At 38.8% G+C, this 27,698-nt stretch overlaps 1 protein-coding gene across 3 annotated transcripts; it reads right to left on the bottom strand.

Moving 5' to 3' along the window:
• Nucleotides 1-111: 111 nt before the first annotated feature.
• On the bottom strand, nucleotides 112-27,698 carry loxl3b (lysyl oxidase-like 3b). Of its 3 annotated transcripts, XM_014989590.2 has the most exons (16): nucleotides 27,319-27,698; nucleotides 21,823-22,155; nucleotides 21,049-21,212; nucleotides 18,568-18,785; nucleotides 15,053-15,112; nucleotides 12,945-13,001; nucleotides 12,525-12,732; nucleotides 11,449-11,629; nucleotides 8,550-8,704; nucleotides 7,273-7,443; nucleotides 4,151-4,310; nucleotides 3,321-3,564; nucleotides 2,710-2,825; nucleotides 2,037-2,173; nucleotides 1,245-1,356; nucleotides 112-1,155 (listed from the first exon to the last, which is right to left on the bottom strand). In XM_014989590.2, the coding sequence occupies exons 2-16, from the start codon at nucleotides 22,148-22,150 to the stop codon at nucleotides 1,082-1,084; spliced, it is 2,385 nt and encodes a 794-aa protein (XP_014845076.2). In that variant the 5' UTR covers nucleotides 22,151-22,155; nucleotides 27,319-27,698; the 3' UTR covers nucleotides 112-1,081. The 3 variants fall into 3 exon arrangements, with proteins under 3 accessions (XP_014845076.2, XP_087858556.1, XP_014845092.2); XM_088002430.1 differs by lacking the exons at nucleotides 7,273-7,443; nucleotides 12,945-13,001; nucleotides 15,053-15,112 and adding an exon at nucleotides 5,681-5,836 and having other exon boundaries at nucleotides 27,319-27,697; XM_014989606.2 differs by lacking the exons at nucleotides 12,945-13,001; nucleotides 15,053-15,112 and having other exon boundaries at nucleotides 27,319-27,692.

Below are 27,698 nucleotides of genomic sequence, written 5' to 3'. Positions count from 1 at the left end.
GAAGACACAGAGTCAGAACATCACTCATGTTTAATCACATTCCGAGATCTGAAGATGAGGTTAAAACGGGAAACTGATTATATTAAAAAAAATAAATAAATAAATGCAGAATTATCATTCAATTGAGCTTTATTTGATGCAACAGGTGCGGTTATATCAGCAATACATACACACATCTTCAGGTTTTTTTTCTGCTAATGCAGAGGAACGTCCGTGACTACGAGGCTGAGCTAAACCCAGCCTGGAACGACGTACAGCTTTGAACTGGAGAGAAAACTTGCTGATAAACGCATACTGGAAATAAATACATTCACAAAATATTGCAGCAGTTCTAACATACAAGAAGCTCAAATTTGCAAAGCCAAAACTGGGATGGGAGACAGAAAGCCTGGATGTTGCATTTTGCATTTAAATCACCATTTACTGATCAAATTGTAGCAAAAATGCTTATTGGAGTAAAACAACAATAGTTGTACAGTAGATACAGTTTGGTGATAAAACTGCATCTTGGTAAATTTGTTCCCTTCCTGGGGTTACAGTGCCTTGAAAAATAAGTTCTACCATTTAATTTTTTTTTGTTGAAACCACAAACAACCAGTTTGTTGAGTTTGGAAGGAGCTAAAATACCTCTGTATCTTAGCTCCTTCCATCTTTCCAGAAAGTGTACCTATGAAGTTTTGCATCATGTTTTGGTTGCTTAAGACAAACTAAATATGAGTTTATTGGGTTCCATGTTTGGACTCTGCATACTAAAGGCAAATAAATCTGGTTATACGTTTAAAACCAAAACATTAAAGCTTCATTCAGGCCTTGCAACTAAAACATTCAATAGAGGACTGCACATTGTGTCAAACATCGACTGTAAAACTATAAAATCTGAATTTGTAAAAAAAAAAAAAAAAAAAAAAGGAAGTACAAACTCACATTAAACTAGAGGACATAATCATAACCACTTGAATTTTCAAGTATAAAAACAACTATGAAGGAATAATATAGGGATTCATGTAAGCACCTGAAAACAAAAAGAAATACAGAGGCGTATTTTTATTCATCCATCCCACAATGGAGGCGGCGTCTACAGTTAGGAGATCTTGTTGTTTATCTGTCCGGGGTATTTCTCAAATCTTTTCTCTGCCTCCTCACTGAACGCGTCGCCTGGAAGACATTAGAAAGGTGGCAGCTTTAGTGAATTTCAACAAGTTTTACGCCAAGTTTGGACAGTTTGGCCGCTCCTGAGTGGTTACCGATGTGACAGTTGTGGAGCCAAATCCTGTGTCCGTCGTATTTGCAGTTGCATTTCATGCCATTGTTTGTGAAGTCGCTCTCAGCCACTTCGTAATTCGGATTGATCACGACCTGAGCGGGTGAGAAAAGCAGAGATAGATGATGACGACTGGCTACTCTGAGGTAATCAATCAAAGGTTTCAACTTTTAAAATTCATCTCAACGTCATTGAGAGATTGTTGTAGAAAGATCCTGAACTATGACAACCATGTCATGTTGAATGAGACAACAGCTTAGACTTCAAGCACCGTCTATAGTAGGGGTGCAACAATTGCATTTTTCTGGCCGAATACCTGATCTTTAAAAAAGATCCTTACTGATGTCAATTTTTTGATTTTCAGACCTTTGCAGAGGTAGATAAGATCACTGGATAAGATCGGTTTCACATGAAAGTATCGGCTGACTGTCGATCACCCAAAATTAAAGAGCCAATTTATCAACCGGTTGATTTATAGGTGCATAGTGACCCTTCACCCTGTATTGACACCACTTTCAATATCACGCAAAATCTGGAGGTTCCCAAAGGTTTAATACTCTGTCCTCTATTTTTAACCCCTATTTCAAATAGCCTGGCAGGAACTGGCCTGGTAGCAGCAGCTGATGAGTTGATGGTTTGTGACCAGTGTGCAACTCTGTCTCTTAGTTATCAGAGAATTTGAAGGAAGAAAGATCTGGCTACAAGCCAGCGATACAACATGGTCACGCCGGCGCCTGGCCGGCTGCGTGCTCCAAATGAAACCCCACACACTCACCTGCATGATGTAGTTTCCAGGTTTGACGTCTGTGATGTCAAGCCACTGACAGTCAATGTCGTGGCGGTACAAGTCCCAGCAACCGACCGTGATGCCCTGATCGCCGAAGTTGGCGCACTCGTATCGTTTCGAAACACCTGATCGACACGGATAAAGCGTGGGAGGAAAGATATCAACTGAACGCTCGCGGCTCACCCAAACTATTCACACCGTTGGCAGATTTAGGTTTAATCAGGATGTTTCTTCAGACTGGAAGTGATATCAATGTTGTGGATCCAAAGAGTTAATTGAAAATCTTTGGATGGAAGATTGTGGCTCAGTGGGTAGGTAGAGTTATTGTCTTCCAATCGGAACGTTGTGGGTCTGATTTCATTTCCTCTTGTCACATGTTGGTACCAATCAGTTAATAAAGTGCTTTGGGTTGTCAAAAGGACTGGAAAAGCTCCATTCACCACTGATGGAGCTGAACCAGCTTTAACACTTAGAGCTCATCACAGAACACAAGCAAAGGAACTGAGAAGGACATAAATAATTGTTCACATGAATGGAATACAAATAAATAAGTATCTGCATCATTTCCAGTCATAAGCAAAGTTCTTCGCTGGGTGACAATGATAATTTATTTATTTATTTTTCAGATTGTAACCTCGTCTAGTCAAAGCATGAGACTGACCTTCTTGACATTCTGTGTCCTCCAAGCAGAAGCTGGCTTTGTGGCCCTCTGCCACTTTGCTGCCGTTGGCGTTCAGCAGGTCATAGTGGGTGAAGACGTCCATGCTGTGATAGTGGCTGAGTGAAAAGTCGGAGCGGCACGAATTAGACCAAATCATCCACTTCAGGGTCAAGATAATGTTGAAAGTTGTGGTATTTTGTTGCTACGTTGCTCTATTCTTTTCTGAAACTTGCAGCAATTAATGAACTAGTTGAAGCTCTGACAAAAATATTCACTTTTTTACATTATCTGTCATGTTACAACCACAAATGTCAAGGTAGAAAAGAGATGAAAGGTTTTCCAATCACTTCACAAGCAAAGAAACAGAAAAATCTGTCACATTATTGAGCCCACGGGTAGAAACTTTGATTAGGCCATTCTAACACATGAGTAAGCGCAGATCCAGTTCATCCCACTAAAACTGGCTGTTTTTGTTTCTTTTCTTCCTTCAAAAGATATTTTAACCGACCACAAAAACACAAAGTAATAATAATATGTTTGCTCTGTCACACACATTTTTCATTGTTTCCTGCTCGTTTTGTCTTCATATCCAACTTTACGTTGTACGTTACCCGTGACAGGCGTGCCACACCCATGAGTGGCGCCCGGCTTTGGGCTTGAAGTCGGCCCGGCCGATATTGTGGATCTGGGAGGAGAAGCGGAGCAGCCGCCGGTGTCCGTATGGCCAGTTGGCTTTGGCCGCAGACTTGGACAGGCAGTCCTCCTCGGCGGCGCAGTAGAGCATGTGCAGAGGACGGTCCTCGATGTAGACTGTCTGCTCCACCAGGGAGGCGTTCAGGACGAGGTCCGAGGCGGCTGGACGCACAGGGGGCAACAGAGACTGGGCTGAGGGGTTGTCTCATCTCAACATTTCATACTAAAGCATATATATGTGGATAAATGAGAAATACTTTTAAAAAGAAATGTGCGTGAATTGTTGTGGAAGATACTTCCTGTTGTATTTTTACTGAAGCAAAGTAAAAAGGTATTTAGAAAAAAGGCTAATCAAGTACTGACTAACTGATCAAAACATGAACAATTTAATATCTAAAAATTACATCAGACGGACCAAAACCTAAAGTTATGTGGAACTTTTCATATTTTAAGGACCAAAATGAAAATAATTCATTGAATAATTACAAGATAACAAAATGAGGCAAAAGAAAAAAAAAATCAAAATGAAACTTATGAAACTTTGACAAAAACTACAAGTTTGTGGTGAATTAATGGTTAAAATAAGTTTGTTCTTTATTTAATAATGTTACCAACATCATAAAATTAATCAAGTCAAAGTAAAAAGTACCGCGTTAGTAAAAAATACTCCTGAAAGTGATTAAAAGTTACTCCAGTAAATGTAACTCGTTACTGCCCCCTTCTGGCTGATTCTGGGGCTTTAACTCACTTTCTGAGCAGATGACTCCTGCTGAAAACTTTGCGGCTGCTTTCTGGCAGTTGACGGTTTTGTGATGTTGGCACTGGCTCAGAGCCATCTCACTTCCTGTGCACTTCACGCCGCTCATCACCATCTCTGTGACGTTGCTGCTGTCCCAGTACCAGGTTTCCTTACCGGCGGTTCAACAAAAACCATAACACAGAAACGAACAAACAAAAGAAAGAGAGAGAAACGGTGCATGGTGATCAGGACAGATTCACATGCGGCGCCTCAGAGTTCAGGTTTTATGTGGCTGCTCTGTAAACCAGATGTGCAGGACTTGGCTGCTGACTGGAGACAAAATGTTCAAGACAACCTTCAGCTGGAAAAAATGCTTCAATTTAAAATAACGCTAAAGACGCTAATAAATACCCAATAAACCAAATATTGATTCAATATTTACTCAAATACAAAAGCCACATCGCTTCATTTAATTAAGTTGTTTATGTACGACACAACCACATGCATTAAGGTATTACACTGGGATTTCCGTTGATATTATGTCTATTATGTTGAATTTACGTTTATATCTAATATTCTTCTGTCCGTTCTATTTTGTTCTAGATCAAGTGATTGGGGAAAACAAAATGAGAAAGTGAGGAGGGAAAACCAAACTTCACCCACTTCCACAGTAAAGAGCGTGAGCATAAACGGCTAGCTACGTGACGACAGTCGATAACCAAAACGTCAACACAGAAGTCAAACTTTATCCAACTGGAAGTTTACAAAACAGTCAGAATTAGCACTTCAAAATTTATCTGGAAAAATTCATTTATTGGAAGCTAATTGCACTAAACGTCTTCAAAGTTAGCAAAAACGCTAAAGCGCTAAGCTAAAACTGAGCTCTGCTGTTAGCACATCAGATGGCGCCCCCCACTGTCACTCGTTAGTCTTTGCATGAACTAAAACTAAAGTGGTACAAAGACATGGCCGCACAAAGACCTGCTTTCTTATGTTGGTTTGTCATAAGAGTTTTTTTTTTTATATTGACATTCGTATTGTAAAAGTTTGGAAGTGGTCTGAATATATATTTGTTGAGGTGATGTATCATATACTTCTGTGCTTTGGATTTATTTTGGGGATTAAGAAAGTCAAATGATTTTAACTTAAGAATCAGAAGATTCAAGTATTTTTTTTCACAATGCCCAGAATTATGCTTTTTAATTGTTATTGTGACTGACCTTATATCTCAATTAAACAACTAAAACATTCATTTTTAACTTACTAGCTTCTGTTTTTTGTGAAAGACTCTCATAACCTCTACTGTAATCATCCTTCATAAAAAATAACTTCCAAATATTTGAGTTGTTTACTCCAATCCTCATCAACTCATTGGTGCAAATTTTTACCTTTCAATCAATTTAGCATAATCAGATGTGAAAAATAATGAGCTATCATTGCTAAGTGTTTTAGCTTGCTTGCTTATCTCATCTAGTAGGGGGTGAAACGGCTTCAAACATTTTTTTCTAGCTGTGGCACACTTTTTCAGCTCCTACTCACGGTGACGGCGTGCATGGCGTAGCCGAGCCCTAGCTGCCTGCAGGCCACCAAGGCCTCCTTCGTCGTCCAGCCTGTGCTGCACACTGTGCCCCACTTGGACCCAACCTGAACCTCCACCCGGCCTTCGTAGCTGCTTCGGCCGCCTGCTATCCGGATCTGCGGAAGCGTCCTGCTGGGAGTCAGACGGGGGACACGCTTCCTGTCCTGTCTGCGACCCGTCTAAACTACAGACTACCCGGTGTTTATATGGAGTCAATGGAAAATGTGCTGGTTAGTCTTCCGAGGCCGAGAGGATCGGCGTGGTTTCCACATGAGGTCACAGTGGTGAGCAGCTCTGACTTTGATTAGAAGCTCTGCATGGGGATATTTTTAGCTCTTCCACATGGAACAGGCCTGTGGCGACTATGTAAATATTCCATGTCCAGAAAGATGTATATTGCATATGCATAATTATAATAATACTGTATAGAACCATAAACATATTTGCTAAAACTGGGACCATGTTGTGACAGTTTGTTGTGAGAAGCTCTTCTATGAGGTACTATTGCTGTTTAAAGAAATGCCCCAAAACAACCAATCAGAGCCAGGAGGAGGGTATTAGCGCTGTCAATCAACCTCATGTATGCCCTGCTAAATATGCTAATGATGGAGAAACTATTTACTGTCACAGAAAAACCATTTATCTGTTGTCATTGGTGGCTATGCTAACTAGCCTTAGCATTAGCGTAGCAGCGAGCTATGTGATTGACAGCACTAAGGCCCGCCTCCTTTCTCTGATTGGTTGTTTCTACTCAGGACTACGAAAAGGCAGAGGAACTCGAGTTTTTCACCGGTTTTCTGTCTCATGCCATATTGTCGCGACATGGTGACAATTTCAACAACTATGTAAAAAAATATTTCTTATAAAAGTCACATACTGAAGCTTTAATAATGAAAATATATATCTTTTAAAAACTACATTTATTTCTCATTTGAATTAAGCAAAACCTCTTGATGTAATTAAATGAGTCACAGTGTCGTATATTTGACTGTGCAGTAAATCCACAGACATCAGTAGCGGCTAACCCACAACATTAGATTCCCAGACATTGTTACGTGACGGTAAACAAACTGCAGTCTCTGCTGCCAAACAGGCTGCAGTCAGACCTCAGAGTCAGGCAGAAATTATGCTTTTTTTTTTTTCTTCGAACAGAAGCAGAAAGTTTACACACCCTCAACGTGGCCGTGGATGTCAGATACGTTTTAGCTCCTTAAGGATAGATTTGAACAGTTCTTTTTGCGTGGTGGAAGAATTCTGCAAGAAACTACCTCAATACATTTAAAAAAACAAGAAGAGAGTCCTAATGTTTCAAATTATTGTGCATAGTCTCAAAATTTTATACATACAGGTCCAATTATATTAGGTTAAATGTTATGTTCCTCAGTAAAATGTTGACTAACCACACTGTCACGGATATTCAGGAAGGAAGAACGCACCATAACATAAAAAAACCTGCCCACCTGACAGTACATTACATTTGCATATGCAATATAAACCAAAAGAAAGCAAACATTTGCTTTGCAGCAGCAAATTGTCTTTGTTAATAACCTACTTGCAGGCCCTGGTTAGCGTAGCCCAAACCCAGCTGCCTGCAGGCTACCATGGCCTCCCTGGTGGTCCAGGTCTCACCACAGATCAGACCCCAGCTCTCCGTTCCATTAGCGTCAGAGCTCAGCACCTCCACGCGGCCCTCAAAGCGGCTCCGTCCGCCTGTGATCCGGATCTGTGCGAGACCAAGGGGTTAGGCTACATGCTACAAAGCAGAGCGGAGACGGAGCCGATTCCTCAGAAATCCTCCTGAAACTAAAGGAAGCTCTGGGTTTGGTCAGAAATATTTCTGTATGTTTTGTGTAAAAGCTTAAAGTTACAACTGAAGATTAGATTTTTGTTCATTTCACCGACAAAAGGGGAAATTTTATGGAGTATTTACACAAAACATTTGTGTCACTATTTACTGGAGACCAGGTTAATAAGAAACATGAAGCTGTGCAAGTATAAATACTTCATGTTGAAAATTAAGTACTGTTAAAAATGCCTTCGCTAATACATTACCTTAAGATATGTTTTTCTAGGAGCATAATTTGGAAAAAGTTGAAAAATTAGTAAGTTACAGATGTGAGTTTTCTTAAAGTTAGCTAACAACAGTTATCTCCTGCAGCTAACTAACTAATTAACTAGCTCTTGCAGTTAGCTAACTAGCTAACTAGCTTCTGCAGTTAGCTAACTAGTTAACTAGCTCAGTAGCTGCTGCTGTTAGCTTTGCATCTCACATTTCTGTAACAACAGATGAATGTTAGAGTAACAAATCTATGTACAAGTACATCTAAAAAACATGGAATATTGTGAAAATTTATAATTTTTTTGACTTCAGAAGCTGAATTCATATATTACCAGAGTCATAGAGACACACCCCAATCAGCAAATTAGACATTTCTAATTGATCTAAAGTAACATTCAAATGTTCTGAGACACTGAATTTTGGGTTTTATCTGTTTTCCATGGTCAACAAGACAAAAAGGCTGTAAATATTTCTCTCTACATGTAATAAATCTATTTAGGTTTCACATTCTGAAAGGTGGCAATTATTGAACTTTTTCATAATATTAAAGTTTTCTTTAAGATGTACTTGGTAATAAACACAAATGAATGCACTAAAAGGAATGGGAAGAAGAGATATTTCAGATGTTTTTCCATTTCACTGTTCTATAAAAATCTAAAACAACTAAAAAAAAAACTCAGTAAGTCATTTTTTACTTGCTAATATAAAACCAAACAATGTGACGTGAAGCATCCAAACATGAACATGTGGGTGAGGCGGTTCGGTCTGACCGAGTTCTCCAGGCCCATGTACGGGATGTTGCAGCGAACGGCGGCATCCTCCATGTGCTGGCAATCCTCCGCCGTGATGTTTTTAAACGGGCAGTTCCAGATCGACTTCTCGTTCCCGACACACTTCACCTCGTTCATGTAGATCGGACCCATTCCTGGGAAAAGAGCTCTGAGGTCAGACCAGCTCAAGGAGCAAGGGGAAATTATACTTTGCTTTAAAACATGACAATATCAGATTTCAAGTATCTGTTTTTGTTTTGGGCGTTTGACCAGCATAATGTGTAATAATTGTGAAGCAGGGAAGAAAGGATGCGTAGTTTCAAAATAAAAGTCTGATTGGTTAGCATTTTTGCTAATACACTTTTACTTAAACATCTCTAAGCGTAAATGCAGTGCAACAAATAACCAGCATGCCACCTAATTATTACTCTTATATTTTTGATTAATTTACATTCAGACAATATAGAGAAAAAATACTTTAGAGCCATAAAGGATTTAAGCTAGACAATAGACTTTAAACCAGCTGAGAAAGAATGAATTATATTAAAGCACAATAATACCCTAAAGCAGTGGTCCCCAACCTTTTTATTACCACGGACCGGTCAAGACTTGGAAAATTTTGCTGCGGACCGGGCGCTGGGGGGGGGTCATCGTGAACCGTCAGATAAGGTTCTGCATGTTGGTGTTCCCGCTAAATACTGCATATACCCAATTTGGGTTGTCTTGGCCTTTTTATCGCAGCCTGTGGGGTTTACCCTGACTGGGAACGAGAATACAACCTGTTGAATGTGACAGGTAGCCAATCAGAAAGCGTGGTGACGTAAGAACAGAGGGGAATCCCAAACAGCTGACATATCGCGCAACTGAGAGTCCGGTGGATATCGGAGATATGTGAAAATGTTTATTATTATATGTAAAGGTCATTATTATATATGTTTATGTTTATTCAGTTAAAAATGTTAACTATGAAAAAACAGTCACCTCCAAATCATAGTGCGGCAAATAGAGCGGCTGCTCCCGCTGTCTTTTATCCACCGCCTTTTCTTTTTATTACGTCTTTTATCTCTTAAAATGACTCCACAAACTGTCACTATTGCTTCTACATCGTCATCCGTGTTTGGTTATTCTAAATTCCCGTATGCTCTGTTGGGGGTTTTGTGGATTTTCTTCTGGAATCGCGATGTTTGACTGGAATCGGTTCGTGTGGTTTGTTGCTTCTGCCTTGTGGCTGAACACGAACCGATCGAACCTGTTGTACTTTTATCAGCTCTGTGATCACAGAGGTTTGGAAAATCGGCCGACAATCCTTAAATCTTGCCGTATAAACCAGACTTAAGACTCACAAGCTCTACTCATCTCCTCTCGACCACTGCCCAAACACTCTCTGACTCTGGTCGCTATGGTAACGTTTACATATCCCTTCAAAATAAGATACAGATGCGCCACAAAAATGAACATTTTACTTTCGTGAAAATTTTAACTCACGATAATAACTAACGGGAGCCCTGAGCTTGTTTCTCTGCAACGAGATGGTCCCATCTGGGGGTGATGGGAGACAATAACACCCGAAGTGTTGCTTATATCCACAGCCTGCTTTTCTCTACGTGGCGAAGCAGTTGGAAGCTTCATTGCCTCATTAGCAGCCGGTCGCCGCATGTTACACAGAGCGGCTTGATGTGGGACTCACCTACCGGTCCGGGATAAATCCATTCTCCTGTCTCTTCTCTGGGCATTTTCCCCTTTGCAAAGAAACTTTCCAAAGACATCTGATCCGTTTCTTACTCATTTTGCTGCTTGTGGGCTAAATGTTGGCGCGCAAGTAACTGAGAGAATCCGGTTAAAGAATTTTCAAAATAAAAGATCCTCCAGACTCAAATAATACATAAAACGGAAATATTTAATTATTTCTTTCGCGGCCCGGTACCAATTGGTCCACGGACCGGTACCGGTCCACGGACCGGGGGTTGGGGACCACTGCCCTAAAGCCCTAAATTTAACTGAGGATCTATGATGAGACTTCAAAATTCATGTTCACACAATCTGTATGAGATTAAGCTATTTTATAAAGATTAAAAAGAAAAGCTTAATTTTTTTATGTTGTTTCGAAAATGGTAATCAAAAAACAACTTTTTGGTGTAAAATAAATAAAAACAGAAACAAAATACCTGCAGCTGTTATTGCTAGTTAAAGTGGATCTGCAAACCCTGGACTCACTCACTTCTCAAGAACATTTAGAAAATGATGTATTATTTTTCATCCACTTCATAACTTGTGTTTTTTGTGTTGGTCTGTAAAGGAAAAATCCCTGCAAGATACAATGAATATTGCAATAAAATAAAAAGTCTCAGGTGTTAGAATTGTTCCGCAGGGCATTGTCCATCAGCCATAAATGGAGGGATTCACTGGATGTACCAAGAAGGAATTCTGGACTTTTAGCATGTTTGCGTCACTAGCATCCATGAATGGCCGTCCTTCAGCGGCTCGAGCTTCTGACCTCCATTAAAAATATCTCGGACACGTCCAGGCAGCGTTTGGTCAGACGTTAGTCCGACCACAGCACTTCCCCTAACAGATCCAACTTTCTCTGAGAAGGGAGCTACTTCCTGGTGTTTCCGAGAACTGCTGCTGAAAAGACGGCCTGTTTTCTTCCATAGCAGAGTTTCTGGCCTGTTCGCCCAAAACACCTTATTGAGGAAAGACCTAGATTATAATTACACACATTTCCACATGTAGAGCTCAATGTTTTCCTGTGCAGCATCACTAGATGTTTTTGTTTGCGAATGTTTCCACCGAGAAATGATGTGAGATAGTTCTTAAAGGGCCGGTATCATGTGTTTTTCAGGCACTTAATTATAACACAAACAAATAATGTTACCTTCAGTTGCTCATCGGTGCTCACCTTGTCCCATGCGGGCTCCCGTCAGAGCTTCCTTGGCGCTGCCGAACCCCAGCTCCCGGCACACGACGCTGGCGGACAGCAGGCTCCAGCGGTCGTCGCACACCGTCCCCCACTCGTTGTCTTTGAGCACTTCCACCCGGCCTTCCCCCAGCCTGGCGCCGCCCTTCAGCCTCACGTTGCTCTGACAACGACATGGAAACGCGTTTCTGTGAACATGGAGCCATTTGGCACATCCTGACCGTTTAGTTTAGACGACATTACTGTCGCTGAGGTACAACACTTTACAAAAACATTCATATTCCTGAACATTTCTGCATTTTGTCATGAAATACCTGCAAACTTTAATTGACCACATCGCTTAATAGTGAAACAAAAGGAAGATGATACATTTAATAAATAAAAATCTAAAAAATATAGTATGGTGTGTATTTGTACTCATCCTTCCTGAATCAGAACTTTTAGGAGACTTTTTCTCTACCAGCTTTATAAATCTGAAAAATGAATTCAGGTGACAGGATGAAGAGGAACTGACTGTAGGTTTAGTTCAGTTTAATTCGATTCAGTTCAAATCATTTCAGCTTCATTTAATTTAGTTTGATTCAGTTCCATTCAGTTCAATTCTGCTCTATTGAAAATTACTTTATCTCAAAGGGAAATTAAATGTAACTCATTTCATTCAAGTTTCCTCAGAAAGTTCTTGAGGTGTTGATGCTGTAGCAGTCCATCTAACCACAAATCAAAAGAAGCCTCTGACTGAAGACACCGTTGCTGTCATGAAATGCTAACAGCTCAACATCTGGGCAGCAGAGACGATAACCCACAGCAACATGTTCTGGACGACATCATCAGTTGTTGGAAAGTTTTGCTAATCCACCTCATTTGCTTTTACTGCTCCTCATTAAATCTCTAGCTTATATAATTTCTGACATACTGCCAAAACTTTTTGGTCTCATCTGTTCAGAGAACTGTCCACACAAAATACAAGATAAATATATTGAAGTTGTAGCGAAACAAAATGTGAAGAAAAAAAAAACATCCTTCATTTAGCCGGCTTCTGTTCCTGAGGATTCTCTTACCGAGACTTTAACTTTCTTTTTCAGAGAGCTGTTCTGCATGAACAGCGGGCCGGGCATGCAGCTCACGACGACGGGCATGCCGCCGGCGCAGGTCGCAGTGGCGTTGGGCCTGTTGAACTCTAGGGGGCAGGCCGCCAGGTGGACCTCTGACCCCAAACATGCCACAGAGCGGAGCAGGTACAGGTTCTTCTGCCGCTCCAGGTACAACCTGAGGGAGGCAGACGGAATATGGACAAAAAAATGTTTTTAAATATGTTGGCAAAAACAAACCAAGATGAAGTGAGATAGAAAACGCTCAAACATATAAAGAGGATAGTAGTAGTCTTTCCAAAAAGTCATTTTTATACATTCATCTTTTTTTGCAAGGTGATATATTTTGTTTTAGACACCATCTATCTACCAAATGTTTCCTCAGATTACCTTTTCCTGTGGTTGCTCTGTTTAGACATAGAGCTAGCTTTAGCTTTGGATGGCTGCCTGCAAGGTAAAAATGGGTGAGTCTGCACAGAAATCATGACAACAACCAATCAGGAAGCAGAACTAGAATCAAAAACATGAACATGACCAAAGGAAAGTATATGGACATCTTTCTATTATTGTGGTTGGCAGTGAAGTGGAGGCACTGACTGTATGGTTGGTGAGTCCATATACTACTAGGGCTTTGGTTCTAAACATGCAATAAGGAAAAAGTGAAATATTCTGAATGCAGCTCTACTTTGTCAATGTGAACATAAAGTTCCAGCGTTTGACTTGTATAGATTTGCTTTCTACAGAGTGTTGATGGGTTCTTCAGCCATGTTAGTACAGAGCATTAGTGAGAGGCTCATAATAAATCCTAGATTATCGATTTTAATCTTGTCAAGAGTCAGATCAGGTAGAATCTGCACAACGCAAAACCATGTCAAAGGAAAACGTCTGATTCTGTGTTAATATGCAGAACCAAAACAAAAACACAATGAAACAATAAAAAAAAATCAAATAGAGTCAATAATTTAGTTTTATAAACTAATTAATCACTTTTGTCTGAACTTAAAAATGATTCATCTTGAAAAAAACTAATTAAGATTAAAATGTACCAAACAAACTGAATTCAAACATAAAGTTCAAATTTTTAATACTTCTGAAAATGTTATTTAACATAGGGTGGCGTCTGCTTTCATGACTTCAACTCAGACATTTAGTAAAAAAAAAAATAAAAAATTATTAGAAATTCATGTTTTTTCTTGTTTTTCTCCGTTTTGTGCTCTGGTAACTTGTTCCTACTTTCCCAGTAGAAAATGGAAATGGATGGATGAATAAATTGGGTTGAGTGAACAGCCTTTATCCTCTTTTGAAAGCCGTGGAAAAAAATATGTACAGTTAATTCTGATAAACATCAGATTAAAATTCAAAAATAAAAAAATAATAATTTAAGAAAATCTTAATTTTCATCCAATTTTCCTACATGAAGATGTGGCTCTAAAAAAAATCTAATATAAATAAAAAGGACAAATTATTTCAGTTTATCCTTAATAGCTTAAAATGTCACATTTCCTTTTTTCAGCTTCAGGTTTTATATTTCTAGGTTACCTTTAGATTTTCCAAGTTCAAGTCTCTTTTTTTCCAACTTTAAAGCAACAAACAATTATCAAAGTGAGCAAACATTATGGCTTTTATTAATCTCCATATTGGTCTCATATCCTGAGGCTCAGCTAATCAAAAACAAACTCTAGAAATTATTTGCAGATTCTACCAAATGGAGCTCTTGTTATCCTGACCCAAAGACCTGCAAGTCATTTAGCTGAAGAACCCAGCAGCTCCTCATTACAGCCAGTCATACGGATGAAAGGCATCTCCAGCTCCTGTTTAATAAAAAGCTCTATTGAGTGAAAGAATATGACAATATATTTGCAGGCAGAACACAGACAGGCACAGTCATGGACGAAACCTTGCAGAAATTGGGTGATGAAAAAAAAAAAAATCACCCAACTATTTTGGTTGCATTTAACATCATAAAATGTGTTTAGAGGGGCAGTATTATGAAATTGGGGTTCTGTCTCTTTAAGAAGCTCCTACTCTTTCTGAAGCTTTGTCTTCCGAAAGAGTAGGATAGCTTGGAAACTGAAGCTAAGAGGAGGAGCTTTGTCCTCAAAGGCGGAGCTAGGTCCACCAAGGTGTTTTGCACAGCTGAGTGGTTGCCATGGAAATTAAAGCATGAAAGAATCAAAGCAACACTCCAGCTATGCTTCTGATGAGGGAATAACATTATTAGATGGAATAAAACTCAAAAAACATAATACTGCCCCTTTAAAGCAGGAATAGTTGAGGTCAGAAATGTAAATAATATATTTTTGGAAGTTGACTGATCCCCATCTGTGTGACCAAAAAAAAACATGTAAGGAAACAAAAAAAAAAAAGTTTCCCTGAATGGGAAGATTCAGAAAGCAAGAAGGAGGAACAGATGACTATTATCTAGAACTAAATGACTGTTTTCTAAGCCAACAGGAAACCCATTGGCAACAGCGACAGGCATTCCTGCTACAGTGTACCTTCCAGCAGCTGAGACCTTTGGACTGGAGGCCTTCTCAGCAGCTCGCTTTGTCAGACGTCTGCAACAGCGAGACAGTCGGATTCCATCACACACAGCAGAGAAACTACACGCAAACACTCACTTTAACTGTCAGGGTTCGTTCTTCTTACACACACCGTCTGTGTCCTACAACGCCGAGCGGCGAGGAGCATTTCTGACATTCCACAGGTCTCCGGTAGATCGCGTTACAGCACGCGCAGAGGGCTAATAAGTTTGTTTAAAAGAAAAAAATTGTGAAACTGAAAAAAAATAATAAATTGTTTTGGGACTGGATAAAAACCTGATTTGGAACTGTAAAATGTTCAAAACTACTTTTCAGATTTAAGGGTATTTTGTTCAGCTTCAATTTTCTTTTTTCTGAACAAAGTTTATGGCCAAATTTAGTTCCATATCAACTCTTACTCAGAATTACAGAGCTGCTCCTCTTACAGTTTTTATTTCGGTTGCTTTTCTCATTTGGAGCATCTGACCCCCTCCAGACCCCTGGCTGCTCCCCAGAGCCTCACACAGGGCTGGGAGAAAACGTGAGCCCCCCTCTGCACGCCCCTCCTGCTGCTCTTTGTGAAGGCCTGAACTCTAGAGCAGCCAGGAATGTGTGTCCTAGATCAGGACGGACCGGATGGAAAAAGAAACTAACTAAAACAAATGAAAACTGAAATTGAGAAAACACTTTCCTTAACTGAAATAAATTAAAACGTTAATGAGGAAAACTAACTAAAACATACCTAAAATGTAGATGTAATATCCTTTGTTTTCATGTTTATGAATCTATTTATTAGTGTTTTGAATTGCTGTGAAGTTTCCGCCCCACACAAGCCGTTTACGTCAGCTGTTGATATAAGCTAGTCTGTAAAACGACGACTGAAAAAGTTGGGAGAAAACTCCAGAGTCTGTTGGTTGTTCAACATTTTTTGAAAACGGAAACTTCTGTTGAGTATTTATTACCATACAATACGATACTTTGACCTTTTTTAATTCTGCACCTAAAAATGTACCAAAGTATGAACAAATTAAAACTACTACTAATAAAACCTAAACGAAAAAATATTTCACAAATAACAACTAATGAAAACAAGCAAACTCACTGTAAAACCTAACTAAGACTAACTGAATTAGCAAAAGTCAGCAAAATAAAACTAAACTAAAATGATAACCCAAAACTATGATAACCCTGGTATGGACTTTGAAAACATTTCTCTTTTTTTGGGGTTACCATGACAATCACTGAAACTGAAAACACAGAGAGAAAAAAGAAAGTTAAAGCCAAGCTGTTATTAATCTTTTTGACATTTTTTTAGAAAGATTCACCAAAGTGTCACAGTTCTGATGGGCCCACATATAATGTACAATTATAAAATTAATATGAATGTTTTAGTCAAATGTTAGAATACAAATCATTCATCTCACTTTACACCATGCAGGCACACTATCTGCTCTGGTGAAGATTCAACCAACTCCACATGCCGAGTACCCAAAGTGGCTCCAACTGCAGGCAGCCTGGCCTACTTTCTGATTAATTTAGCAAATATTTATATGTACCATCAATTCCAGTGTTGAGCCGATCCTTTAACGTGGAAGAACATTTTTAAAAAGAGATAAAGTTCCCCATTTTGATAAAGCAAAACACTGAAATTCTACAAACTTCATTTCAGCGCCTGCAATTTATAAAAACTAAAAACATCACACATACTTCAAAGATGTTCAGGCTCACATAATAAACTCTTCAATACAAAAATAAAAATAGCAAAACAGGAAGCAGGTTAGTAATTATTCTCCAGCGACAATAGAGGCCGAGAAGATGTATTAAAGCATCATCTCTTTCAAAAAGAAAAACGTAAACATACAGAAAGTGTACAACACAGAAAGCTCAGGAAAACTAACTTCTGCCATGAGAGCCGTCGTCACTTGAGACTTTTGGCCGACACATCCGCCTCCACATTCTCCACTTGCTGATAAACAAAGGAGATCCAGATTGTGGCTTAGTCAAAGGAAAGAAACAGTGTTTCTGGATGTCTGACTCTGAGAGGAATGATAGTGTCACACAAACGTCCCAAACATCATTACGACTAAAAGGCTCTTTCTGTCTATTCTGTTTTGATAAGTCAGCGGAAATGGCTGACAAATTCAATGGGTAACTATGATAATCAAATATGATGTCAGTATTGACCACAAATAGCTTTCAATACAACGGTTTTATTTATTTATTTTTTATTTAATCTCAACTGTCAAAAACATTCAGAAGAATCCGACCATGTGATTATTTGCTATTAATTAAAGATTAAGCCAAAATCAATGCTGTGTGTGGAAAAACATTTAGCATCATTTCATGTTTCTCTATGGTTTCTGAAGCAGCAGCGACTGATTATGAGAAACAGTGACCACTTCCAAAAAAATACCCTTCAACATCCTCAGAGAAGAAATCACTGCTGCCCACCAAGCTTCCATGTGCTTCCAAGACATTTACAAACTAATTAAAGCCTATTATTCTTGGAGGTTTTTCCATGTGGGGAAAAGTTTTTTGACAGTCACTAATGTTGCCAGGAGCAAATGTCCCAGAAAATTCTCTCCAACGTGTGTAAAGTGAGCAAAGAGGTTCTACATGTCCAAATGAGAGTGCTAAATGTAAAACCTCATGATAGAAGATTTAGAAAAAGACTCAACGTTCGTCTTGATTTTTTTAGAAGGGGTGTCATAGGTTGTCTATGATAACAAAGAGAATTTAAGACTGAAAAGTTGAATATTAAACTACGAGATTTCAAACAGATGTAACAAATAAACAAATAATAATAATAATGATGCTTAAAACATTCCAGAGAGAAATGCACAGACTTTAATGTCAGAAATGTGAATTCTGAGTTAAAAGTAAGAATTTTGAAATTAAAGTTAGAATTCTAAGAAAAAGTAGAAATTCTGAGATTAAAGTTTGAATTCTTGTTTTCCCCCCAGTGGTCCCATCCTCACCTGTAGAAATGTGAGATAATCTGTTATGATAAAGAACCAAAGTGTTGCAATGTCCTAGTCAAAGTCCAGACCAAATGCTCTGGTGAAACCTGAATTCAGTTGTTTACACAACAAACGTCTGCAAAGTTCACTGAACCGAAGCAACATGGCTCAGAAGAGAAGGCCGACATTCCTTCACACTGATGAAATGCTGGAGTTTATTTGGCTTTTCCACTCACAGCTTTTCAATTTTAACCAACATGATGCCTCAAAAACTGTGGAATCTGTAGGTTCACATAATTTTAGATTACAAACGTTTATTACCCAACAAGGCCAGATTATTGTCAATATGTCTTGATGCATGAAAACAAACATATGGGAGGGTGTACTTTCTTTTTCCCGTGACTTTGTCTATTTATCTAAGGTGTGACATCTTCGTAAAAAAGAACAAAACAAAAACACAATTTCAGTGTAAACCTTCCTACCTCACCACAGAGTGGAGCTCCAAAGGTTCTACTTGGGCCCGTTTCTTACTTGTAGAAGTTCTTGTTGACCTTCCGTTCATGCGGGAATCCCAGCATGCCGCAGACCACGCGGGTGTTCTTGACGGTCCATCCCACGTCACAGATCTGAGCCCAGCCGTCCTTGTGCTTGACCTCCACTACGCCCTCGGTGATGGGCAGCTTCCTCCTGGCTGTGCCGACAACGGGCCGGAGCCGCACCTCCTCCACCTTCTTCTCGTCAACTTGAGCCTGGAAAGAACAAAAGATAAAAGATAAAAAAAATAAATAAAAAAAACAGAAGAAGATTCAAGTCTAATTCAAAAATACTTTATTGAGCAGCAACGGGAAGTTGAATATTAAAGATTCAAAAATGACCGTCTGAATTAGAGATGCACCGATCCAATATTTATATCTGTACCGGCCCCGATATTTACAAAAATTCTACTTTGTGATCGAGACAATGTGGTCAATCAATAAGGACAGATCTATTAAATCTAATTCTACACTTTGTGCTCTGAGCGACATCATGTTTTACTATTTATTTTACACTACAAATATAATTTCTAATTGCACTTTCTGAGCCATTTGACAGAAGATTTGTTGCAGTTTATTTTTACATGTTTGACCAACGTAGTCGTTTGTCAGCTTCAGTTTCTTTATTTATTTTACATTGGCTGCTCTATTCCTAATTATGGCCAACTGAACAAATTAAAGTTTTGTTGTTTTTCCATGTTTGATCAAGCTTGTGAAGCTATTGGCATATTTAAGTGTGCTGCACTGATGCAAAGCTATAAAATTTATAATTCAGTGCATTTACCTCTTTGTTTAAGAAAAAGAAATGTTTTAAGTCAAGTCAGCGCAGTGCTTCTGCATCGGATTGGTATCGGCCAATACTATACCTCAGATATTGGTATCCGAAGTGAAAAAAAATAGATTGGTGCGTCCCTAGTCTGAATGATTAGATAACACAGGAAAGAAAATATACGTTTAAAGCATTTGAACAATTCGTTGTTCCATATGTTCATATTGCAACATCTACCAGATGTTCTCTGCCACGGCAAATAAAGAAACTGAATAAAACAGTTCAGCTCACTGTACATGTGAAAGCCAGCTTTGCAGTGAGTCACTTCCACTGGGGCTTTGTTTGGAAAAGAAATTGGCAGCAGTCAGAGATTAAAATCTGGTCACCATGTTTGACTGAAACACACTACAGGACAAAGTTTATGAAGATTAAAATGATAGTCCTTTAATGTTATGAACATTTTTTTCTAATAATGCACAACAAAGAGGCATCTTGGAAGGATTAAGTGTGATTCTAGGATCCAGTCCAGATGTGTAACCAGACTGAACTGGTTCCAGCTGGACCACATGTGGCGTCCTGCCGGACTGGGATTCTCAGGCCGTACCAAACGGGGTAAGTTTTAACGTTTTCTTAAAAGCTGCTGAACTCCTTCAAAGCGAGCGCCTCACAAAAGTATCGCCAAGTGTCCAAAATGTATTAAACTTGATTCTATTTTTTTTCTTCATACCATTAGAATGTTTATGTGGTAAACCCAAACAAAAAGCATGCGTAAAACCAAAGGCAACTAGCTGCAGTGGATTTTATTTAGAGAAATCAGAGTAAAGGGGGGAATCAATACAAATATAAACCACCATTTAAAATTTTCACAGGTTAGTATTTTTTTAAAACAATGAATCGCTTTCCTTCCAATTCAGAATTAAATCAAATATGACTTAAAAGAAATTTTACTTCCCAGTTTAACGACTTATAATTGGGCCTCTGTCTCTAAAAACTGCTACTCTTTCTGAAACAGGAAGTCAAATGGCTCCTCTATTAACCCTTTAACGTTTTTACCAGCACTTCACTGAGATATAGCTCTTTAACGAACTGAGCAGATGCTCAGTTCCACCAGGTGTTTGCTAATTGCTGGTGGCTAGTCTAAAGGAGCTGAGTGGGGATGGGCTGCTCTGTGATGAGGAAGCTTGGTAGCTTGGAAACTGAAGCTAAGCGGAGGAGCTACGCCCTCGAAGGCGGAGCTAGGTTCACCCAGGCATTTTGCACAGATGAATGGTTACCATGGAGATTAAAGGATTTCTCAAACATGCATGAAAGAATCAAAGCGACACTCCAGGTCACTTTGATTTTTGATGAGGGAATAATAATAAAACATGATGTAAAGCTCAAAAAATGTCGATTGCACTTAATTCTGCCCCTTTAAAAAAACACAGATAACAGAATTTGTGTTCAACATCTGAGAAAAAGTGAATAATGTAATAAGTCAAAACAAGTAAAGTAAGACACTGACGCATGTTATAACAATGTATTAGTAATACAAAACTGTACAGTAAAGGCATGTGGTAACCAGAGGACATACAGCCACAGAAGTAATGAATAAACAAATTTTTTCATGAACCATGGCAATATTTTTTTAAAAGCCTTTATGTGAAGTCACAACAGATCTCAATTACTCAAAGGAATAAGAGTTTTAGTTTTTTTTCTTAAGCAACTTACATCAATAATGTTTGAGTCCACAAAGCCAGGAATCCTCTCATCTTTGCAAACCACTCCAGCGTCTTCATCGTGAGTGCAGTCGCTGTTTCCCCATCCTCGAGACTTGCACAAGTCGATGCTCTTCTCTCCTCCGTTGCACAACACGTTGTCCAACCAGATCTTTCCTGTAAAGGAAGACGCTTACTTAGGCTCCAGGAAATTCTCAGTCCGGAGGATAAAAACAAATCCATACCTAGGTTGTTAATACATTTTGGATTCTATCTTTACTTTCTAACAAAAAAATCCTAAAATTGAAATGATTTCATAGCACAGTAAGTTTTTTTCACATTAGATAATACTTTTTAATGTTTTTTTTTGTCTTTTATATATTTTCCATAGTGCCATTTTATAGCACAAACTAGTAACAGCTCCTTCAGACTAGCCAGCAGAAATTAGTAAACACCTGCTGGAACTGTTCACCTGCTGAGCTCATTATAGGAGCTGCTTCTCAGTGAAACGCTGGTAAACACTTTGTTAAAGAGTTAATAGAGGAGCCATGTTGTGATGACTTCCTGAAGGCAGAGTTTCAGAAAGAGTCAGTGATTCTTAAAAAGCAGAGGCCCAATTTCAAAACCTTAAATTAACCATATTTGACATATATAGCATTTTTATAACAACTGAAGGAAACAGATTTACCTTGTTGTGCTATAAAATGGCGCTGTGTGGCTGAAAACACATAACACTCTATATTTACTAACGATGAAGCCCCATGTGACTGAGTGAAGGGGCTCTGACCTTGTCCGTTGCCGTATTTGGCGCTGTGAGTCCACCCAGTGGCTGAGACGAAGCCCAGCTGTCGACAGAGGACGTTGGCGTTGGTTATAGAGAAGTCGTCGTCGCAGATGGTTCCCCACTCTCCCTTGTAGAAGAGCTCTATCCGGCCTTCGTTGTGTTTGCGGGGGTATCCGGCCAGGCGGACCTTCAGCTGCTGCGGGGCCGCGGACGGAGTCAGGGCCACACTGGCCCTGCTGGGCGCTGTGGTCTGGCTTAAACAACAAGGAAACCACAACCCAAACAGAAGGCTGACCGCTAACTGCCGCGTGTGCCTCGACTTCTCCATCATTTCAGCTGCAAACAAAGAGAAAAAAAAACAACAAGGGTAGGGACAGATGTTTAACTCCAGGAAAATGTAAGAAGTAATTAACTCAGCCACAATTTACCTGTTTTTACCTACTCCTAAATTAAGAGTCTCTGTGGACATTTTTCAACAAATGCAAGGAGCTTAAGGTCAATTCCAAAAAGCCACAGCACTGCTGCTTAAACAAACAAAAAAAATCATTAATAAATTATATAAAGAAACGCAATAAGAAATCATTTTAAAAAGAAGGTTACAGAAGAAGCAGGAACCTGGTCAGCACATGTGAGGGAGTTAATGTGAGTTGAGCTACTTTGGCATTTTAATTCGTACCATCTGGTCAGGCTTAACGTCAACAAATTGGGGGGCTAATCGCTACAAAAATGAATGCCTGTTTGCCTCATTTCATAACAATTATCAGATAAGACTTTTTTTTATTTTTATCCTTCGAAAATAGTCCTCCCCTTTAAACTTTACCACATTCTGTCATGTTACAAACAACAAATACCAGTGTATTTCATTATTTTTTAATTATTTTATTGGAATGTTCTGTTATTGACCAACATGAAGAAAATTGATATCTGGTTCTCAGAGATTTCTGGTGCATTTGTCGTCTCCTCCACATGAATCAAAACTATAGAGCCACTTTCAGTGGGAATCACAGAAATTAGTCTTTTAGAGTCCAGATGAACTTAAAATTATTCATACTTCATTGCAGATTTAGTTTTTATTCACTCAAAACATAAAACAAGGGATTTCTCACAAGATAAAAAGTCAATGTAGCAATTTAAAAAAGAAAGATAATGGTCAGTTTCTATTCACTTTAATAGAGGAGCCATGTTGTGATGACTTCCTGAAGGCGGAGTCACAGAAAGAGGAGGGGCTTCTTAAAGAGACAGAGGTCCAATTTCAAGCCACTAACCTATGAAGTTGAATTTATTTTAAGTTTTATTTGATATATTCAGCATTTCTTTGACAACTGAAGGTAACACAGTTACTTTATTGTGCTATGTGGTTGGAAAACACATAATACTGCCCCTTGAATTCACTTCAAAAATACTTTATTACTCCTAGAGGGAAATTAATTAATAATTAGGTGACTATTGAAGGCAGACGATTAAACTATGCTTTAGTTTGGGGCAGTGGTTCCCAAACTTTTTCTTCTGCGCCCCCCCCCAGTGGTTTCCAAACATTTTTGGAAACCACTGGGGGGGCATCGACTTTTTTGGGAGCAAAATTAATGTACGTAGCTGAAAATAGACACCAACATCGGTAGCCTACAAGGTACTTGTTAAGCTTAAGGTTCTGTATTGATATTAGCTAGTCATCTTTTAGCTAACATTACCTGCATCCAACAGCTGTACTCAACTCAGTCGGTTAGTTTGGAGGGAAAACTGTGAAAAGTTCTTTGCGTTTTGCTGGTTTGCTCCCGTGATCCTAACACACCTGTAGCTCCACACAGCAGCAGCAGGTCTCCTTCACAGGTGTAAACCCAGCGCGAGCATCGTAGCGCTCATGTTGCGTTTAAAGGCGGCTCGGAAAAACAGGTTACAACATGTTAACAACGGATTAAACAGCTGCTGATAAAAGTGACAGAGGACACAAATATGGGAAGTGTGGAAGCCTCTACTGTATCAAATTGACATAGGAATAACAGAGAGTTGGCCATTCTAAGGTAAAAACCCAGCGCATTCAGTGTTCATGTTTTGTTTTGTTTTTTTTTCATCCGGACTGCTTCCCGCGCCCCCCCTGCAATGACACGGTGCCCCCCCTAGGGGGCGCGCCCCACAGTTTGGGAACCTCTGGTTTGGGGTATCGGTAAAATTGGACTGAATTGAAATACACACCACAGTGTCTCAGATTTTAATTGTAAAAAAAAAAAAAAGAAAAAGAAAAGAAAATTGAAAACTATGAATTCTTCACAATTACAGATTACTTTTTGTCGGTTTATCATATAAAATCCTAACAGAAAACTGACAAGATTGAAATAGTAACATCACAAGATGGGAAACAGTTTGAACAGTACAAATAATTTTGAAAACGGTTTAATTTTCATAAAAATGCAACACATTTTTTCCATTGTGGTTCAAAATTCTTGAAATATTTCAAATTCAAAAGCACTTTATTGATCCCAAAGAGGAAATTAAATGTTGTAACTCATTAATTGAAATTCTTCAAAGAGTTATTGTAGATGTGATGTTGTCTGTATTGCAGTAAAATTAAAAATTCAAAGTTGAAGAAACTTTGGATTTTTAGTGATTTATTTATTTTTTGTAACCTTTGCTTATTTTTTCTGTTTATTTACTGTTTTTGTCATTTACTCATTCATCTTCATTCATCTTCATTATCATAATTACTGTTTAATGACATCAATGTAATTTCTTGCTGTTTGGGCATTGATTATTGTGTAGAAAATCTGAAATAAATCACACTTCATAAAAAAAAAATAAAAAAACATATTTTTCCACAAAATGTTCCTGAAAGTCTTTAATCTGCTTTTATCCATGTTTGTATCTGCAGCTGGTTGTTTACTGGTCAACACACACAGGCCTCCTATTGATAACTAAACAAATTTTCGTGGCAGGAGTGTTCTTCAGGGATACAAATACTGTAGTGTGACATGTTTGTACAGGAACCACAGCGTGGGACTGAATACATGTTCTGAGTCCGATACATGAGTGTTTTTTTGGACGCACGTGTTTGACAAGCTTTTAACGGCAGAACCACAGGGGGGTCAGAGCTGCATGTCTAGAAACATGTTCTGTAACCTGACCGACCGTCAAAGCAACAAAAAACAACAGTATGTTTTAGCCAGATCCTAGGCCCAAACAAACAAAGAATTTAATTGTTTCACTTTGCAGGCTGCGGTTTTGGCTTTCAAAAGCTTTCCTTGATCTATTTTTGCACATTATTTCTTTTATGTCTTGGCAAACTGGTCTGGACTCAGTTAGCACAAAAACACACCAGAATTATAAAGCTGACATATTATTGACATCTACTTTTGTACTAATAGAATCTCTTCATTTGTTTCCTATCAGCTCTGTGGAGGCTGAACACAGCATTCGGTGGGAACTCTCTCACACATTTGTTCCTTTTTCTGTCTTAACCAAAACCAAAGTAGGTTCATGGCTATACCGGGTTCTGAATCACTGGAGTCACCAGAGTCCAGCAGACAGAGCTCCGTGCTTCCACATGCAGCGCTGCATATTTACAGTTATTCCCATAATGATTTCCATCCCTCCTCGCAGCGAGCTGGGGGCCTCAGAGACACTCGATGGAGAATTTTAAACGGTATCGAAAAGGTTTGCAGTTTAAAAAAAGCCTCGCCTTGAACTTTTTCCACATTTGAAAAAGTTAAGTCAGGTACAAACTTCAGAGAGTTTTGTAAGGCTTTTAAGAGACTAATTAATGAAAAGTAGTGACTTATTGTGATTTTTGTTCTTTTACAATGAACAATCTTAAGTGTGCATTTGTAGTCCTTTATTCTAATAGCCTTAAATAAAGTCCAGTGCAGCCACTTTAGATGAGAAACACTGTGGGCAATAGAAATAACCTTAAACGGACCACCCCACTGTAAAACAAGGAAGTGGCAGCATAATGCTGTGGGAATGCATTCCTTCAGCAGGGACAGGGAAGCTGGTTGGACTGAGTGGAAAAGTAGGAGGAGCTAAACACAAAGCTATCTTGGGAAAAAAAACAAAAACACTTTAGCTCAAAGCAAAGCCATTTGTTTGAACAGTCCAGCCAAAGTCCACAACTAAATCAAAATTTAAAAACTGAGACAAAACTTGGAATCTGCTGCCTTCCGGGCGCTCTCCATCCAAATGGTTGAGCTGTAGTTATTTGTTAGTGGCATGCCCCCAAAGTCCTGCAGCTGGAATTGAAGCAAAAACTGGTATTAAACCAAGGTGCATGCCACACTCTTGAGATTTGTTTTGTTGTTTAGAAAAAGAAAACTCTGAAAACTTTCCCCTTCAACTCCAGAGTTATAAAAAACTAAGTAGTACATACGAACACTATGCTACACTGCATATTAAATATGAAAGTTGGACAAAGACAGAAAAGGTTTGAGGGGTGTAAATACTTTTGCAAGACATCATACAGATTAACAGAGATGTTGGCTGCAAATAGAAATTATCTTTCTGCAAGCTAAAAAACTTTTTATCTTAAAAAAAAAACAAACTCTTAAGACATAAAAAACTGAAACACTCATGTGTTTGCACCATGATGTTGACCATGAATGTTCTAAACTGCATATTATAGGGCTGCAATTAATGATTATCTAATAATCGATTAATCAATTGGTTACTCTGATGGTTAATCGATTATTCTGACAATTAATCTGATTTTAAAATGGCCACATTCTGCAGAATGTTTCACTTAATCACATAAGCCATTTTATGCATTAGAAATGCATTTAAATATGCAACAGGAAAATCTATTGTTTTGTTAAATAAGAAAATAAAAATTTTACTGCCCAATATGCAATAACGTAGCAATTTCTTTAGCATAGACTTGATCATTTGTAGCAAAGGATGCATCTGTAACTAACAACATAAAGTAGACTTTATGACATTGACCAAATATCAATACGGCTGATCTGTTGATTATTTTTTCAATTAACTGGTTAATAATTGGATAGCAAAAGGGGCCAAAGAGAGTACTTTGAGCCAAATGAAGCTAAAAGTAGCCACTCGAGGAGTTTGGCATATAACATATTTACAAACTATTTTTTTAATCTTAAATGGAAAATGTATATATTTTTTTGTACAGTTTTGACCACTCAGAGTATGTTATTTGAGCTATTGATCACTCTTTGTTGAGTCTGTAGATACTCCACTTAACAATTAATCGGTTACTAAATTAGTTGACGATTGTTTCAATAATCAATTCAACACAATTAACCCGATTAATCGTTTCAGCTCTAGCATATTTATTACCTAGCATTTTTAACCTCTAGTACTTAGCATTTATCTGAAAACGAACATAAAAAGACCAGAAGAGTAAAGCTTCACTTTGCAAAGTGAAGAAAAAAATGCAATTTTTACAATACAGACAAATTATATAAGAAGAAAATGTATCCCCATTCACTTCTCTTAACGTATCCAGGTAGCTAAATCACGTTCAGCCGTCCAATAAGACCGTGTCTGTCTTACCTTGTGGTGCCAGTATTAAGGAGGTTATAGCGGTTCCAGTGGAGCGAGGGGTGCTGGCTGCTCAGTGTGTAGATCCTGAGCCCCCCTCCGCCAGATAAGTGATAAATAACTCTGGATTTCTTTCTAACTCATGTCCATCATCACCTACGAGTCATAGTCAGCAGGGCAGCGACCTACTAGTTGCTCCGTGTGGCGACTCTTGTCGTTAATTTGCCAGCTGTGCTGCTTTCACCGAGGAGGAGGAGGAGAAGAAGAAGGAGGAAGAGGAGGAAGAGGAGGATGGGACTCCACGGCTGCAAGGGGCTGGATTTATTCCCTGGAAAGACACTGACTCTTTTCACGTCTGGTTCTGCAACAACCCCCCCTCTCTCTCTTCCTTA

The sequence above is a fragment of the Poecilia mexicana genome, unplaced genomic scaffold, assembly GCF_051168715.1.
Source record: "Poecilia mexicana isolate PSO_F unplaced genomic scaffold, ASM5116871v1 scaffold_22, whole genome shotgun sequence".
NCBI lineage: Eukaryota > Metazoa > Chordata > Actinopteri > Cyprinodontiformes > Poeciliidae > Poecilia > Poecilia mexicana.
The sequence above is the reverse complement of the archived record's forward strand: the minus strand, read 5'-3'. Positions and strand labels throughout refer to the sequence as shown.